This window comes from Ammodytes marinus (assembly GCF_949987685.1).
Source record: "Ammodytes marinus genome assembly, chromosome: 18".
Classification (NCBI taxonomy): domain Eukaryota; kingdom Metazoa; phylum Chordata; class Actinopteri; order Uranoscopiformes; family Ammodytidae; genus Ammodytes; species Ammodytes marinus.
Window position 1 is genome coordinate 21388563 of NC_137222.1, and position 19617 is coordinate 21408179.

Here is a 19617-nt window from a genome sequence, read left to right on the forward strand (position 1 = left end):
TGCTGAGAGATAAGTCAGCCACCTGAAATTCAAACAAGTAATTTTTTCATGGCCAATTTACTCATTTGATTTTTGAATTCTTTTTAATGTAACCCTTGACAGAAGAAGAAGAAAATGTTTCAGGCCAAGCGATGGCAACAGGCCCCAAAAACCACATGTATTGTATATTGTATATATATTTAAAGAAATGTATGAGGGACTCAAGAATCCTGGATGATGCTGAAGTGGGACATATTGACCGACCATGTCACCGGTTCATTTATCACTTCAGTTTAGGGTCCCCAATTCTCACTCTACCTCAGAATCAGTGTATTTTAAAATCCTATTCGACCTGGATATTCTCATCTTCTCTCACACTTGTTTTATTTTTATATCAAAGTCACTTTATGAAAGTGCTGCTAGCTCTGCGGGCAGAAGGAAAACCTCACAGCTGAAAACTCTGGTGTTGAGCTTGTCAACGGCCCAATCACCAACAGTGTTGGGACCATACTGTTTTTTGTTCCAACAGTGCTCTGACTCATTCTTTAATTAAAATGGAATGTGGTTCTACATCCCCAACTGTCAAAGGGTATACGTGTTAAATTTAGCATTAAGCTACTCTTTAACATTACAGTAACCCTAAGATGATCCAAATCCTATCAATAACACACGCATAGTGCTAATTGAACAATTTTTGGCACTGGGATCCATTTTTAAAATACTTGATGCTAATAATGACTATTTTATCAGGCCTAACATGGAGCCCTGAGGGACTACATGTGCTGGCATATTAGCTGAAATTGAATCAAGGTCACCAATAGATTCTCCAAATGACGTCTGATTTGTTGACACTATCCCTGCGTTCCGAATCACATACTTTCTACTATTTAGTATGGTAGAAAAAAGATTTAGTATGTCCCGATTCTTGTGGACAAATTTAGGATGGTTTTGAAGTGCCGTCACATCAACCTCCATATGAAAACAAACAGGGATGCAATGGATATAAAAGCAAGAGGCAAGATCAAGGCGCAATGTTATGATGTAATACATAAGTATAAATATGTCCCAAAATGATGCCTACTACATCCTAACTAGATTATTTTTACCCTCGGATGTAGTATGTAGAATAGAAAAAAGAAAGAGTATGCAATTCGGAACACAGGGTTTGTCATAATGTAGCTCTTGGCTCACCAGCGCAGTGTTAAAATGTTGCCAAATGTAGTTTGCACAACATGTACATCCTCCAGTATTGTAATACCAAATGTGGATACTTTTTTACATATTTCAAAATGAATATCTTAACAACTATACTCAGCTTTCCATGGTGTCATGCGGCCACCCAGCGTCCCCTCCATAGAATGTAGGTGTAGAAATGCTACTATAGTTGGCTGCAGGACACTATGGACCAATTCCAAAAATACAATGTTTGTGGCATCCATTGACCAGGGTCAGTATGCCTTCAACTATGATTTTAAAAACACTGTAGGTCAGCTGGAAAGGCTTGGGTTGATTCGATTGAACAGACACGTTGCCAGATTTGAGGTTTTCCCCCTGACAGCAGTGATATTAACTTATACTTGAAGCATCAGAGAGAGAGAGATTTTACAAGAGCTTTAGACAAGATCTAGGAAGAAATGCTAAAAGAGTTTAACACTATATAACTGGCACAGAGTTGTACATAGTGCTTTGCTTTATGACCTTAAAATGTAAAATGTACAAGTGAATGATAATATGGCTTGTAATATAATGTAAGTGGAGTGTGGGGTTGGCGTGTTTGAATAGTGGTTTGATATGAGGGGTTTTCCTTCAGGTTTCAGTACTGTGTAGCTCAATAGTGTTACACATTGGCTAATACCATGCTAACACAGTCTGGGTTGGGGGGGGGCTTGATTCTAACTGTGCAGCTAAACAGTTATATAAGACTATCGATTATTCTGTTTTACTATGTCCATTCACAAACAAACAAATCGGTAACACTTTACAATAATAGTTAAGGCTTTTTTAACATGAACTAACTTTTAAGCTAGTTAGTTAATGGTTAGTTAATGGTTATTAAGTATTGACAAACCATTAACTAGTTGATTATTGTAAAGTGTTACCAACACATCAATTATCTCCCCTTTCCTACTGTAATTCAAATGTCACATACACACTGGTATCCTGGTCATCAGTCTTAGTGGGCGTGTCCACATGGCGGTGCTTTTCTATCATATCTGTGTCTATGGTCACGTTTGTAGCATGACAACTATGAATCAAAGAGACGTTGATTACTCACGTTCATGTAACTCATGTAATCTTTTTGTTATAACATGTTGAAAGGTGCTAGAGCAGATCAAGATATCCGCGATTGCCCTTGTACAGACTTAAACAGATCTGCATTTTTTTTTTCTATGATGTCATCAATGTAATTTTATTTGTTTTAGCCTCTCCTTTATTATTCAAAGATTATGTTCGATTTGCTTTTTCACGAGTAGACTAGTTCCATGTGAACCAACCAAATCACATATATAGGCTGTGGCCTTCTGAAAACCAGGATTATTATGACGTGTGTGTGATCAAAATACTCCCAAAACCCCGATCATAAACAAGATATTAGTATGCATTCATAGTTATTTCATTGACTACTGAATCTGCTTCGTTAGTTCAGAAGCAAAACAACTGACTCAAGAGTGTAAATACTGTCCATGGATTGGATGTCTGTACATGTAAGGAAATGAAATGTACATGCCTGTAAATACACGTTGTTTGTCGTCTTGTCTGGAAGCATTACCAGCCAGTCGTAGGTGATTTGAAATTAAAACAGAACAACACTTGGCGTCTGCATAATGAGTGTTTTTAAAAGTTCCTCTGAGTTCTAACCCTTTTTTAATGGTGGTGTGTAGGCAAGGCAAGGCTGGTTTACTTACTATATATAGCACAATTCAGACACAAGGCCATTCCAAGTGCTTTACAGGGGCATGAAATACATCAAGATCAAAATACATCAAGTATAGAATAGACATTAGAAAAGCAAATGAAAAACAATGAATAGAAATTAAACGTTTAAATTACATTAAAACTATCGCCTTGTACAAAATATGTTACAATATATTTTTATCATCTTTTATTAAACTAATAATAATAAAACATTTGAATAGTGAGAGCCTTTTAACTCAACCAAAGATGCTTTACATTTACATGCACAGATAAAATAGAACCAGTGTTAAATAATACACAAAGGAAGAATAAGGTCTATGTAGGCTACACATTTTACATTTTTTTTCATTTAACTTTTATTTATCCTCGAAAGACCAATTGAGGGGTGACCCTCATTTTCAATGACGTCGAGTTCAAAACAAATTCAAAGGGAAAACAACAATACATAAACAATATTCAATGCAAAAACATCAAACACACACATGCACATACAATTCAAGAATTTTAATGAATGTTCTTTTTGTGTAGGACATGTGGACCTCACTGTGGAAAAACAACATTGCAGTTATCATTTTACTTACTAGTACTATGTAGGATAGTGAAAGTGTAGCGTGTGTGTTGCCATTAGAGGAACAGCTCCCTTATTGCTGAGATGAGCAGCAATGAATAGCGGCCTCTACCGGGCAATGCGAGTTACTGCTAGGGAAATGTGCAGGCGCTCTCGGTCCAATCAGAGCCTGGAGTGTGGGTCACGTGCCCTAGCCGCCGTGTAGAGGCAGGATTGAAGTGCAACAACAACCATGGAGGCGTCTCCGTTCAGCTTCACACCGGAGCGATACTGGACGGAGGAGAAAGAGAGGGCGCTCATAGCCTTTTTCTCCAGTAAGTCACACACTCTACAACAGTGACTTTTGGTGACGTAAAGTTGCCGTTTCTTTGACGTGTTGTCGGAAGCTGCAACATTTGTGGGCAACGGTTGCTCGACGAGACCAACCGCTGTTAGCAACAAGCGACACAGATTATTACAGCAATGGCGACTGGCAACTGTCAAATCAAGTTAGCTGTCATTCCCCTAAACATACATAGGCAGCCTAGCAGGCTACACACTTTCTTTTGCTTGACGTTTATCTGACGTTTCACTTCTAAAATATAAAATGAATTGAACATATTCTGGATATTGTAGACTTGTCTTATAGCCTAACATTATAAGTGTTTTTTTAGAAACTATATGGCTCTTGAAGTCAAGCATAACCACTACTATTGATGCTCCTATAGAGCAATGGAAAAACCAAAGCAACACACACACACACACACACACACACACACCTGACTGAAGAAGCTCCATCAATCCTAATAGAGTCCAGAAGGCTCCACAAGATATTTAAACACCTGAGTTATATCCCACAAGTCACAGCTATCGACATAAGAGTAACATTTCCCTGCACTCAGTAGGCTACACTATTCTTGTAGTGTAGGATACCATGTACAGGCCTATATCAGTGCAATATTTTAGCTGTACATGTATTGATATTGTGCTTTCTGATGCTATACAATATATTTATACTAGTCTAATAAACTGTTTATGTCAATATTTGTAGGCTACACAGGCTTTCACATAGATTTGTATGGTTAGGCTCCACCTTGTAGCATTAAGCAAATATTCTTTACACATATTCTTTTCTACACATGACATAGCCTACATTAAACAATTCAAATCATACTCAAGTAAATAATTCCTTACATCTGAGCTAATGTAACTGATAAAAAAGTCTGTCTGGTCCACTGTTTGATTTAATAATCTTCTCTTGTGTCTTCAAACAGACAGGACTACAGGTTGTTAGGAAGTGTTAAAGAAGTGGTGTTGACTGTGAAGGATTTGAAGGACAATGAATCAACAATGAATCAACATTTGCCCTAAAAAAATAAAAATACATTTCTATTCAACATTGCTGCGGTCTAGTAATCTCTAGTTTATGTGTTTGTCTCTCAGAGCACAGTTGTCTGTGGAACCACAAATCGGAGAACTACAAGAACCGCCAGCTGCGATGGAAAACCCTGGAACACCTGAGGATCCTTCTGTCAGCTCACCCCCCACCTGTTCCCTTCACAGGTGAGGCTGTGCTCAAGGGCGGCAGTGGCGAAGTGGGTAGGGAGGCCGTCCTCTGGAGTGCAGGGTCGGAGGTTCGATCCCCCGCCTACCCGCCACATGTCCCTGGGCTGGACACTGAACCCCATATTAGAGCATATAGTAGAGCGGGAAAAACTCAAATCTAAAACACTTCTATTCTGCATTCCCTTTCCAGTGGAGGACATTAAGAACAAGTTCAAGAACCTGCGCACCACCTTCCAGCGTCAGTACAAAATGATGAAGGCGAGTAAGGGGGGCTGCCGGTCCGACGAGGTGTTTGTGCCTCAGTGGAAACACTACCAGCAGCTGATGTTCCTGCAGGGCTGCTGGGACCAGGGTGGAGAAGAAGACCCCCTGCCTCTATCACCACCGCCTGGCCCAGTGGAAGAGAGCCAGCCGGGGCTCATCATCTCCTTCCTCCCCACACCCCCCACACCCTCCCCCTCCTTCTCCTCCTCCTCCTGTGTCCCCTCCAACATCATGGCTAAATGTTACTGGACTGAAGAGAGGGAGCGTGCACTAATAGCATTTTACTCCGGTAAGACAAAACATAGCGTGGTGAGACTGGCATGGAGCCCGGTCAAAAAATGACCCCAACGGTTGTCGCCTTACAGTGGAAGGCAGCCCCTGATTGGTTCATGTAGTCGTCAATCTAGACTCCTGAGACCAGCGTTAAGTGGAAGGCAACCTCTGATTGGTTCATGTCGTCGTGAAACTAGTGTCTTCAGACCAGCCCTCATCAACTCTATTGAACCAATCAGTGGCTGCCTTCTAAAAACGGAAGGGCCCCATATGACTGGAGGCTTGATTGACGACTACATGAACCAATCAGGGGGCGGCCTTCTGTCGTACCCCAGAGCTATCACCCGCGGTTCGGGCTAATAAGCTACTGCAATAAGACGTAAAGCACAAAAAAAAGGCAACTCAAGCTGATATGACAGAGGCTAAAATGTAGCTATGCTCACGGGTCAGCTGAATGGGAATGAATGATGGGATATGATATTGAGTTCAGTAGTGTGATAGTGTGATGGGCAGGAACGATCATGCCGTGAAGTTGTGAAAGCTTAAAAAAGAAACTCCTCATTGACGCGATCTAGCTCTGTGTCACAAACAATTGGCCGTCGAACTGCACGGCCGTGTCTTCATTTCAAACAGTCCGTCGTTTCTGAATGACGTCACATCCTGCCGCTGAAAGTCCTGGGAAGTGTAGTCACTGACATAGCACTGATGCACATAGCTACAGCGTGTCAACAATCAGCTCTAGTAAACAAAAGAATACAAAAAGGAGAGAGACCCTACGTGGTCGTAACACTTTCGCTAACGGACAGAGCCAGACTCGTCCCCACGGAGCCTCGAGAACGTCCATCTTAACAAATCACTGATCCTAGGTCAGACAGATTGGCATACAAAGACTGTGTTGGATTCTTGTAATGACCCTTGTAACAATGTTGTCCGTGTGTGTTTCTGTTTGTTGTCATGCACAGAACATAACTGTCTCTGGAACAAGAAGTCTGAAAACCACAACAACCGTCAGCTCAGACAGCGGCTGCTAGAGGCTCTGAGGAGCCAGCTGTTCGACCACTCACTCTCTCTCTCAGGTGAATAGATGTTGCTGCTTGGTTTTAATGGCTACAGCCCAACACCATCACTGTCAATACACTTCAAGTTACAATATTACACATTCAGGATTTGTAGGTGCTTTTATTTCCAAGAGAGAGGGGAGAACATTGATATCAGTCTCATATTAAGAATGTGTGTTAAAGGTCTTGTGGAGTTTATGGAGTATTTATCCTTTTTATCTCACTCTCAGACAGAAAGTGTATCTCCTAAAATGTGGAACTAATCCTTTATGCACCTGCCAACTTAGCATACCAGGATATTTGATTCATTTTACACAGTATAACAGCTAACGTGTTAACAGAGAGCTGCCTACTTCTTCATTCTGTTGGAGTTTCGATGTGTCTGTCCATTTGATGAGTGTCCAAAATGCTCTGAGCTCTGCTTTGGTCTCCAACCAAAGGCACTGTCTCTTTAACTGTTTGTTGTCTCAGCTCAGTAACTGTGCTGTAAGACCCAAACTGCTTGCTGAAAGGTTAAGGTTAAATAGCTCCAAAGAGCTGCAGCGCTGGGGATAATGGTGAGGCAATCTTCACATTAAACTGTCATTGGGGTGGGTGTATTTCTGAATAGTAGATGTGAGTAATTATTTTCTGAGCTTGACGTGACTCCTTTGTTGGCGTTTTTTACAGTGGAAGACCTGAAGGGCAAGTTCAAGAACCTGCGGACCGTCTTCAACCGTGAGTACAAGGCGGTGCGGGCGGGCCAGGCGTGGGACAAACCCTACACCTCCAAATGGAAACACTACAAGCAGATGCTTTTCCTCTGCGACCAAGACGCCTGCGACCAAGAAGAAGAAGACCTGAGCATCCTGATGGATCCACGGGAAGACAAGGAGCTCATAGAACATGGGAACCAGACGCCCTCCCCTACTCTGAGCAGCTTCTCCTCCAACTCCCCCCAAACCAACAGCATCAACACAGTGTTCAACACTGCTCAATCCAGCGACGCCAAAGCCACATACCAGATCTATCTCCCCTCATCTCCAGAGACTCTCAGACTAGCCACGCCGGACACTAAACCTTGTACAAACCCGCCTCCTCTCGACGTCAGCGCATCCGCCTCCGTTCAGACAGACTGCAGACAACAGAGCAGCGACGCCCGTGTCCACTGGACCGAGGCCAAAGTTCAGCAGATCATCTCATTTTACTCCGGTTGGTTGGTGGCATGGTTTGTGTGTGTGTTGCTACTGTTGTAATGTTTTCAGATAAAGGGCTGACCAGGCCGGATGGATATCTACACCCCTCCACTCCACTGTTGGTTTAGGCTTCACTTGTTATTCAAAGGAACAGCTTGTGTTCTTTTCAGATCTTCTCCGGTAGAATAATTTACACTGAACGATTAACTAGCCGGCTCGCTTTAAGTTTTTTAATGTACAGTGGAGGAAACTTATGTCACCTAAACATCAACAAACAGTCTACTAACACATTAGGATACTGTAGTCATCGGGCGGCTGCATTCTAAAATGATCTGACCTCATCATTTAAGAGAGAACTGTTTCCTCTTTTCACATCAAGGAGATGATCGAATTCCTATGATAGAAAGTTTACATTTTCAGGTTTGAAATTGTCATTAGTTTTTTCTACCAGAAACTGTTTTCATGGTGTAGTGTCCACAAAAACGTTATATCTCTCACAGTGCCATGGCTGAATTTCCTCTTTTCAGCCTCTGTCTGAAACCCTCCGTTTTAGAGCCTGTCTCCATAAGCCCAGTCTGCTGTGATTGAATCGTCTTTATTGGATTGTGTGACTCAAAGGTTTGTTCCTTCTTTGTTTTGTAGAGCACAGCTGTCTGTGGAACCACAAGTCAGAGAGCTACAGGAACAGGCTGCTGAGACAGAGCCTGTTGGAGACGCTGAGCAGTGTGCTGTCTGACAATGAGCCAGTCCCGTTCACAGGTAACATTTACGTCTTATGCCATACCTATTGTTGTCACCCTTTCGTTGGGGTACCAAGCCATCCCAAAGGGTTCCAAAATGTTGGAGCTACACACTCCAGTTCGTTGATTGGTCGACAGAGTCATATTTTCCATGGAAGAGATTAACAGCCATGTGTAGTCAAAATGTCAGAATGTATCTCTTTGTTTATTATGGGGCCTTGTTCCTCTTCATTGAATTAATCATAGGGATACACTGTGTCCTGCTGCTATAATGGCACTATAGTTACATAGCTGCCACGGCCAGAGCCGTTCAACAGCGCTGACCTACTGTGTAGACTGTATATACTCTGACTGCAGCTATCGCCGTCGCATAAACGCCCGCCTACTAAGTAAGGGTGCTGTCAGCAGTGGAAACACAAGTCAGCTCTAGGGTTCCGTACCAAACCATCGCGTTCCGGACCGAACTGTGCCGCTCAGTGGAAACGAGGCATTACAGTCTTGTCATTAGGATAACTTTCAACACAAAGAGCAACATTTAAAAAAATTCCTGACAAGCTACCAGAGCAAACAATAATAAAAAAAAAATCAACACATGAGGAGCTGACAGAGGCATATTTTTGTTGAGCGTTGTCAGATTTTACGAGTTCCAATCAAAATTGGGATCTTTACCAAATGATCCCTCACACCATTCCCTCATAGTAGTTTTATGCGCTGTGGCTGACTCGTTGTAATCCTTCATTTTCTCCAGTGGAGGACATCAAGACAAAGTTCAGGAACCTGCGCACCATCTTCCAGCGCGAACACAAGGCGGCCAGCTCCAACAAGACGTGCGGCTCCGAGGACTTTTACCTCCCCAAGTGGAAACACTTCCAAGAGCTCATGTTCCTGTGCGACTCCTGCGACGAGGAGGACCAGCCTCCACCCCGAGACCTTCACTTCCAGCGGGCACAGGAGTCCAGCCAGACCCTGCCCTCCTCCCTGCAGTACACCCAGACGGACACCAAACTCACCGTAACATCCCCTCCCTCACCCACTCCCCCAGACTCACGGCCCTCCTCGTCCTTCTCGTCCTCCTCGCACACTGACAGCAGGTTGTCAGGGTGTAAGCGCACTAGCCGCCGCCCTAGGCCCCACACTAACCATGTGCTAGACTTGATGAGGACGTTTTGTCAAAGCCAGACCCTGTCACCGCATTCGGGCTTCTTAAAGTACGTAGAGGAATGTCTGAACGAAACGCCTCCGGACAAGGTGAGGAAACTGAAGAAGAAGATCATTGACACCATCCACAGCGTGTCGGAGGAGGAGCTTTAGTGTCGCACAGTTTGAGGATTTTTTAAGGTCACATATTATGCTCATTTTCAGTGCCATTGCTGAAACTCTGATTTTCAGCCTCTGTCTGAAACAATTCGTATAAGAGCCTGTCTCTTTAAGCCCCGCCTTCCAAAAAGCCCAGTCTGCTTTAATTGGCCTTGGGGTATCTGGGAGTGTAGCTTATCACAGGTGGAGGTAGTGTTAAGCTAGGATGGTAATGAGGGGGTGTGGTTTCAGCTTGACAACTCAGACAAATCTGACTGGGGGTTTGAACGCAGGTTTTCTGAAAAATGGAGGTGGAGAAAAAGAGTGTGGTTCATTCTTTGGGAGTGTCTAGTTACACTGGGGAACCATATTAATGTTGAAAAACCACGATAAAAGTGAATTTTGGACAATAGGTGACCTTTTAAAGGATATGATAACATTACTAATGCACTGCAATGTGTGCCAAATGAGAAGGACTTGTGCAATCGCCACATTAAAGAGAGCATCATCACAACGCTCAATGTAACTTCAAAGGAGCCTGGGATGGCCAAAAAAATCTAGTAGTTCCCAGAACAGGTAAAAGTCCACGTTCAAATCACAAAACAGTCTTTGCAGGATGATTTTCTACAATCGTTATCAAAGATTTAGAGAAATATGTTCTGAATCAGACAGAAATTATCAAAATATCTCTTTAATGTGCCTGTAGATGGATTTAATGTATTTGTTTATAATTGTATTAATCCTCTCATGTGCTTAATGTGCCTTTTTCTTTACTGTCATCTCATTGTAACAGTGACACTATGCTTGATCATAATAATTCGTTCCAATTTTGACAGACTTTGTTTTGATTGGTGGAGTTTTCAAACAAAGGTTGTGTACCCATTCACTGTTACTCAGCAAAAAGGCATTATGTGTATCATTGAACTCTGCCAAACCCTCAATGATGGTAGTGATGGGTATCATCCATGTGCATGTCCATCCTCGTGTGCATGCACAAGATAATGGGAGCCACTCATAGACAAAAACATGCAATAACACTTGTAGAGGTCAAAGGTCAGGGTTTGGCCAAAAAAAAATGCCATTCTGGGCTGACAGACATCTTTGTATGGGTTCTGCTTTTATTTTTAAAACCACAACTGACAGCTGTTACTAAAAGACAATAGATTGAAGTTATTGTGAAAGCACAACATCATTTTAAACAAGGAACGATAGAGAGAAATGTCAATCTCAGCTTCATATCCCTGCCCTTTAAGAGCCTTTTTTTATCCCATTGTGATGATATTCATTCCAAAATGACTAACCCTCCATTTAAAATGAGAGCTTATATACATTTGTATTTTTTAAAAGATTGTTTCTTTTACGGTGGAAGTTATAGTGAAATGGCATTTTGGAATGAATCTCCTCATCACGTCACCTTGGAGAAGCTGTGTGTGTGTTTGTGTTTTTACTTTAATGTTCAAATCTCACTAAGAAACCTGAAAATATTGAGTGTTTTATGCAGAAACATTTTGTCCAGAGGCATTTAGACGAATGTTGGATGTGTCACGTCCCTCTTTAATTTATATTAGCTTTAGCACTCATAGGGAAAGATCTACGTTGTCACAAAATACCCTGTTGAGTTGTAATTGTAATTCATTATTTAATAAAAAAAAAGATCTTATGGGCAGTTATAACATGAACGTTTACTGTAACTTCTAAGTACAAGTCTGAAAAGTTACATTTAGCTCTTCTTGACTGGTCAACTTGTTTTGTTGTCATTAGATATGTAAAAAATATATATATAGAAGTTGTATAATGTTTATAGAAAATTGTCACCTTTTAAAAAGAAAATATATATGCATGTAAAGACTTTTAATGTTTAAAATGTACATTCTTTAAGTGTTCAACTTCAAAATCTTTGGAAGCAATAATAGTTCTTTATTAGCTCCAGATATGAGTGACTGTGTTATATATATACTGTATATATATAAGTGAACATGTTTATACAGTTTCTTTATAAGAATGCATTTAATTTAATTTAACCCTTATTTATACTCGAGAGATCAATTGAGGGGTGACCCTCATGATGTATATCCTTCTCTGTTTGTTGTTTGCACAACTGTTTAAATTTGACTCAGTGCCTTATCAGAATCACACTAACTGTGTTTCCAGTAAATGTGCAGGAATTGGTCTTAACACCTTTGGGCTCTATATGTATATTATTACATTATATGTAAATGTCTAAAATAAAAGAACAAGCAGGCGGTCCGTTATGCTGATTTTCGTTTATTCCATCTAAGACTTAAATTGGTGATTTCTTTATAATAGCATCATCAAAATTCACTACTTTCATCAGGGTTTGCTATCTGATATTACTGAATATGTCATTTTAAAGTAATAATTCAAAATGTAACTAGGTTGCTGAACTATCACTCCATTGACTTTTCCTTCTGAGAAAATAAAATCCAGTATATAATATGTTCTACCTGCAATCATTTGTTGAAGTTTTGACATGTAAAATGTGTTGCCTTTATCTTTCCACCAGATGGCGTCCTCTGATTACATACTCGTTACTATTCTGTCTCTTTCTAAAAGAAAAGCTGCTTTTAACAGCCATCACAGTGATTGATTTCCCCTTCAATATGCTTCTTATGGAGCTTATGAAAATATTACAGAATAGTCATAGAATGTAAGACCTCTATAACTGTTCATGAAAACGAAATGTGATGTATTAATATATTCCTATAAATTGTTCCTTTGCTATTATCTTGTTCTTTCGTTTGTTGTACTCAAATGGATTGTCTTTCTTTTTATTCTTTTAAAGTGTATTGCCCACTATGCTTTGGCTATATCTTTCACATACAACATTCATGCCAATAAAGCGATTCAAATTGACAATGTCTGTAGGGAGACACAGCTGAAAAGAACAGACAGAATGCTGAGTCTTCTTGTGTGTTTGATGTAAATCCATTGGACTGAGCTTGAGGCAGTAAACCCTAAACCTCACCGTTGCTGAAATGTCTTTGTGTGTCACCTGAACCCTTTTTCATCCAGAAACTGCTCTCCTCTCTACTCTTTTTAAAGGCCTGTGACCTTTGACCCCTGCTAGGTGATACACTTGATGACACTGCTGCTTCACAGAGCTGCTTTTAAATGGTCTGCAGGATAAAAAAAAACCCGTTTATACTTTCTCAAAGGGTGGCTGTTGTAGCTAGCCTGTTTACAGAGCATAGGCTGTGTGTACACACACTACAGACAGGTAGCGGAGCATGAGGAGATAATATTATTCACTGTTTTTGACTAAAACGATTTTGACAAGCATTGCTGACTCCACCTCTAAGTAGGGCCTCACGTAGCCAGTAGCAAGTAGCATGGCTGCCTGCGCCCACTTAAAGACCTACTTCACCGGTGGAAATATGAAGGTGTATTGAACTCTGAGATCCTATGTAGTATAAATGTGCAAACATATTAGAAATCGTATCATCCTAGCCTGAGAAAAGGCAGAAAGAGTGTTAAATAGTGCTCATTGTTTAACCCTAAATTTCCCCATGTGTGACATCACACATGGGCCAAGGGAAGACCGAGGAAAGACTGAGGGAAGAAAAACCTAATTCATTATATTATAATAGCGATTTTATAATGATAGAACGCCGGCTCCGTATGGGTGAAGTATTCCTTTAAGTCCAACATCAAGAATGCATTTCAGGAGAGACTCTCCTAAAGTGTATTCCATTTTCCCCATTTGTACTGTGGATTGATTAAGATTGATGGACGAGCCTTTGTCCAAACCTGTTCCATTGAAGCACACTGAGGGTTTGGGTTTAGGCTGATGATGGAACTGATCACAGAACAGCCCAGTGTAAACTCTGGTTGTCAAGTGTTGTTAAGCGTGTAAATGATTTGATCCAGCAGGCGCTTTAATGTGCTTCTCCCACAGTAATCTGGTTCCAGTGTGAAGGGGCCGGGGGACACACTGTTGTGGAGGATTGGATTACAACTCATCAGCACACACACACACACACACACACACACACACACACACACACACACACACACACACACACACACACACACACACACACACACACACACACACAAATCCCTGTTTCCCTTTTTTCTAATAATCCCCCTCTATAAGAGTTAAACTTCCCCTCCCTTTTCCTTACTTTTTCTTCTTTTCTTGCTTCATTTGTTCTTCCACCTTTTCTTCTTCTTCCTTTCCTTTTGTTTACACACCTTTTTATGTTAATGTTATTCTTTAATCATTCCTTCCTTTATTAAAGCCTATATATACAGTATCTCACAAAAGTGAGTACACCCCTCACATTTCTTCACATTTTTCTTTATATCTTTCCATGGGACAACACTGAATAAATGACACTTTGATACAATGTAAAGTAGTCAGTGTACAGCTTGTATAACAGTGTAAATTTAGTGTCCCCTCAAAATAACTCGACACACAGCCATTAATGTCTAAACTGCTGGCAACAAAAGTGAGTACACCCCTTAGAAAAAATTTACAAATTGGGCCCAAAGTGTAAATATTTTGTGTGGCCACCATTATTTTCCAGCACTGCCTTAACCCTCTTGGGCATGGAGTTCACTAGAGCTTCACAGGTTGCAACTGGAACCCTCTTCCACCCATTTATGACAGCATCACAGAGCTGGTGGATATTAAAGACCTTGCGCTCCTCCACCTTCCGTTTGAGGATGCCCCAAAGATGCTCAATAGGGTTTAGGTCTGGAGACATGCTTGGCCAGGCCATAACCTTTACCCTCAGCTTTTTTAGCAAGCCACTGGTCGTCTTGGAGGTGTGTTTGGGGTCGTTATCATGTTGCAATACCACCCTGCGGCCCAGTTTACGAAGGTTGAGTGCACATGGTCAGCGTCGTACACAGAGGTTGGCTTTGGAAAATAGACGTATGAGTGCTGCCAGCATTGCTGAAGGGCTTGAAGGGTTGGGGGGTCAACCTGTCAGTGCTCAGACCATACGCCACACTCTGCATCATACTGGTCTGCATGGCTCATCATACCAGAAGGAAGCCTATTCTAAAGATGATGCACAAGAAACCCCACAAAAAGTTTGCTGAAGACAAACAGACTACGGACATGGATTACTGCAACCATGTCCTGTGGTCTGATGAGACCAAAATAAATGTATTTGGTTCAGATGGTGTTAAGAGTGTGGAGCGGCAACCAGGTGAGGAGTACAAAGACAAGTGTGTCTTGCCTAGAGTCAAGCATGGTGGTTGGAGTGTCATGGTCTGGGGCTGCATGAGTGCTGCCAGCACTGGGGATCTACAGTTCATTGAATTCTAACATGTACTGTGACATACTGAAGCAGAGCATGATCCCCTCCCTTCATAAACTGGGCCGCAGGGCAGTACTGCAACATGATAACGACCCCAAACACCCCTCCGAACGACCACTGGCTTGCTAAAGAAGCTGAGGGTACAGGTTATGGACTGGCCAAGCATGTCTCCAGTCTTAAACCCTATTGAGCATCTTTGGGGCATCCTAAAACGGGAGATGGAGGAGCGCAAGGACTCTAATATCCACCAGCTCCTTGATGTCGTCATGAATGGGTAGAAGAGGGTTCCAGTTGCAACCTGTGAAGCTCTAGTGAACTACATGCCCAAGAGGGTTAAGGCAGTGCTAGAAAATAATGATGGCAAAACAAAATATTGACACTTTGGGCCCAATTTGGACATTTTTTCTTAGGGGTGTACTCACTTTTGTTGCCAGCAGTTTAGACATTAATGGCTGTGTGTCGAGTTATTTTGAGGGGACAGTAAATTTACACTGTTATACAAGCTGTACACTGACTACTTGACATTGTATCAAAGTGTCATTTATTCAGTGTTGTCGCATGGAAAGATATAAAGAAAAATGTGAAGAAATGTGAGGGGTGTACTCACTTTTGTGAGATACTGTATATAATTTACAAAAATATTGCATAGCCTATTTGATATGAACACATAGCTTGTATTTTGTAAGACATAGATAATGGGTTAATTAAAACTATAGTTAGCCTAAAGCTAGAGTGCGTAACTTCTGTTGCCCCCATGAGGAATTCTGAGTAATTACAACAATACTCTCTGCGCATCAACCTTCGCTGATGGCGCATAGATTTTATACCTTCTGCTGTACGTCACGTTCTCTCTTAGCAGTAGAATTAACAACTGAAAAATTTCTTGGGCTCTTCTTGGGATTTTTCTGAAATCCTGCACCAGTTTCGAAGGGGGCGACACCAGTTAAAACGCTGCCATACTGAGAAATACAGAGAGAGTTTTTTGGAGCTGACTGACATTCATTTATATGAAAAAGTTACGCACCATAGCTTTAATTAAGCTTAAGTAAATAATTATTGTGAAATGTATGTATTCATTCATTTATTAATAATGACTTGGCATTGTGCTTTCTATTTGTGTAATATTTTCTGTATGACATTTTTGCCTACATTTTACACATTCGAAATAAATTCAATCAAAAATGATTTCCTTCTTAACTTCCCTCATTCAATCCATCTTTCCAAACTCCCTCATCTTTCTTCCTTTCATTTCTTTCTAACTTCCCTCATACTTTTTGCCTTGCCTATACTTCTCCCTCTCCTCTTATGCCCCCCAACTCCCTCGTCTCTCTCTCTCCCTCTCTCTCTCTCTCTTTTCTTTTCGCGCAGTGAGTCGCAGTAAATCCCATTGTGATGCTAAACTGATTTTCGGAAGAGAGATAGAAAGAGAGAGAGAGACAGTCAGTGAGGGAGGGAGAAAGAGAGAGAGAAAAGGTTTGGGTTTCTTTTTAGAACAGGTTAGATCTGATCTGATCTGACCTTGGTTCATTTTGGAAGTTTTACCCTTTCACGTGAACTTTTTGTAACCTTGTCCCCGGACACCGGTGGATAGTTTGGGGCCGCTTTTGTGACTGTCTGCCAGGGAGGATCGGCCGCCCTCTGCGCGTCTGGAATGCACTTTGCAGGAAGCGCAGCTCGGTGCTGCTGCTGCTCGGACACCTCTCTCTCTTTCCTTCTTTTCCTCGCAGTTCCAAATGAATGGAGAGAAATGCGCTGGTGAAGGACGGATCGTTTTTTTTCTCTTCTTCAGGGGCTGAGGACCGAGGAGCCCGCCCCGCAGTGACTGCTCTGTAAGTCCCGGGCATGGAGAGCTTTAACCGGGCGGGGCTCCAGCAGCAGCAGGCGGTTGCCGGTGGTTGTGGTGGTGGTGGAGGAGGAGGAGGCGGCGGCTGGGTGCTGGTGGAGGCCCGGCTACAGGGAGGCGCGCCGTGGGGCTTCACTCTGCAGGGCGGCCTGGAGCACGGACAACCGCTCATCATCTCCAAGGTACGACGAGGCACCAAGCATTACTGTGTTAGGCTACTTTACTGTCATTTTATCACCTGGCTGTCAACTATGGACCTATTATAAGAGGTGTCAACATGTCATGAAACTATAGGCTATCAGTCAAACTTTTTATTAGCAGTTTTTATAGCCTATACTCAGCAAAGGTAACACAAAGTGCTTTACAGAATATAAAGAAAAGGAATCTCGAATGTGTACAGAGAAAATATGATAGGCCTATTTAGTTAACAAAATGAACATTATGGGTCAACTATCAATTTTATTTGATTGTATTAATCTACATGCCTTGTTTCATTTGATAAATAATATAAAATGTCAGTGATGTAGGCCTACTGTAAGTATATATTATGCAAAATTAGAATTATGCACAATGGAAAAGCTTCACCCTCCAATACAAATAAAAGCCAATGTTCAAAATCGAAGCAACAGATGCAGAGAAACGTGTCTTTGAGATATGGGTCAAGCTCCAGAAACGCTTGAACTACATTTCCCATAATTCAATCAACAGCATCATTTCATTCGACCCTCTCGACCTGGTTATTTAACCCCCGTTTTTCCAGACTTCATGCCCACAGTTTTGTTATGTAGGCTATACTGTAGTCTCCAAACTTGAGCTGAATGGACCCTGATGATGCCACCAGGGTGAGGTCATGTTTTGAGACCTTATAAAGCTCTCCTCGAAGCATTAGAATACAGTGGCTTTATGTGGTCAATTTAACCAACATTTAGTACTATAAATGAGTCACCAATTTAGAAATGATACTTTCAGTTCAAACTAGCATTCCGTTGGTGGATAAAAGGCTGCACTTGTCCAGTTATGGTAATACTGACACACTGCTTGTAAGTCATAATCTAATGGTTTATCAAAGACTCATTTTGTTAGGCAGACACAGTCAAATTCTATCCTGTCATTTCAATCTTCAAAATGACACAAATAGAGATTTACTTCCTCAAAAATACAAACTGTGTCAGTTAATGTCAGTCTGCCTGCAACATTGTTTTGTTCCCCCCCAGGGTTCAACATAACTTTTTTTTCCTACTGGCCCGCCGGGCCAGTGGATCTGAGTTTTACTGGCCCCTTGTATATTTTCACTGGCCCTGCACACATTTTTTTTTCTTCATAATTTAGTGTCAATAATTATAATACCTGTATTAGAAAAATAAAGAAAGATAACCAGATCTAAAGGGAATATCTATACTGTAACAGTATAGATATTCCCTTTAGATTTGGTTATTTTTATTTTAGTTAATTATATGAAATGTTGATATTGCTCATACACATAATATAAAACCAGGCAAACATATTGAATTAGAAGCCTACAACTGAAAGTATGTTGAAAGAGTCGGCCAGTATTTTAAAGTCCAGTAGTTTGATTTTATGATTTTTGATTGTTTTTATTCTTGAATTTGGGCAGTTTAATGAATAGTTCACCTGCAGAAGTCATGTTCAAACATAAAAAAAAAAAATAAGAGATGAAGGTCTGATCATTCTTTGTGGTGTGGTAGGCTGTTTTTTACTTTCTCTATATGCATTAGGGATGTGAATGTGTCGACCGAATGACCGGTTTTCCACTTGCGCTCAAGTTGACTTTAAAAATAGAATAGAAATACGAAAATCAGGGGGTTATGCCGTTTTTTTAATGGGATATTTCACCGTGTATGTGAGTTCACGTCTGGTCGTGAGCGCGCTGCAGGAGTGTCACTTCTCCATGAAGTGTCAGCTTCACATAAGAGTCCGGTGTGGGACCATTTTTTCAAACTATTGATAAAAAACAATGCAGTGCAAAATATGCAGCATAAGTTAAACGCTCGTCTGAGACTATGACGTTAAATCACCTTAGAAACACACAATGCCTTCGTCCGATCACAGCAGCGTTTCACCGTGTGATCTCGCCAGCGAGTGAGCCGCCGCGCAGATGAACTGTGGTTTGTGGCTAAAATAATAACCGGGGATATTCTCCCCGTTAGCGATTTCAATGGGAAAGACTTCCGCGATTTGATTGAATGTCTCGAGCCTGAAAACACAGTGCCAAACTGCGCGACTATAGGAACTGTACAGTGAGCGGAGTCCCTCCGTTCGTTTCTGTCTACAACCGACACAATCACCGGAGACGCATTCACAGCGTTTAAATAACGCCTCTCATTTGTATTACCATTGGGGCATGTATGCAAATACTGTAACATTACGGTGGCAGATAAAGGAAAAGCGCAGTTATCACTTTCTGCACCTCAACCTCTGCTGTGGGAAGAAAGAAAGGGGGCAAAGCAAGTCGATTGATTTGTCGACTCGCAGGCGGACGGTAGGCAGCTCTGCCAACGGAGCGAGAGTGCACCCGCTTCTTGCTCCACCTGTCAAAACGCCCACGCATCGGTTGTCCATTAAAAAATATATTTAATATTAGGTTTATTATATTGAGTCTTAAATAAACACTGCTTTCATTACGACTCTCAACGCGCATTTCAATGAGC

General features: G+C 41.5%; 1 protein-coding gene across 1 annotated transcript; it reads left to right on the plus strand.

Annotated features, from left to right (window-relative positions):
• Positions 1-3695: 3695 nt before the first annotated feature.
• On the plus strand, positions 3696-9995 carry LOC307265311 (uncharacterized protein; the record flags this gene model as incomplete). The annotated part of the gene is made up of 7 exons (XM_080047007.1): positions 3696-3777; positions 4886-5005; positions 5199-5561; positions 6508-6621; positions 7273-7794; positions 8421-8537; positions 9267-9995. The coding sequence occupies 7 exons, from the start codon at positions 3696-3698 to the stop codon at positions 9827-9829; spliced, it is 1881 nt and encodes a 626-aa protein (XP_079903133.1). The 3' UTR covers positions 9830-9995.
• Between the last annotated feature and the right edge of the window lie 9622 nt (positions 9996-19617).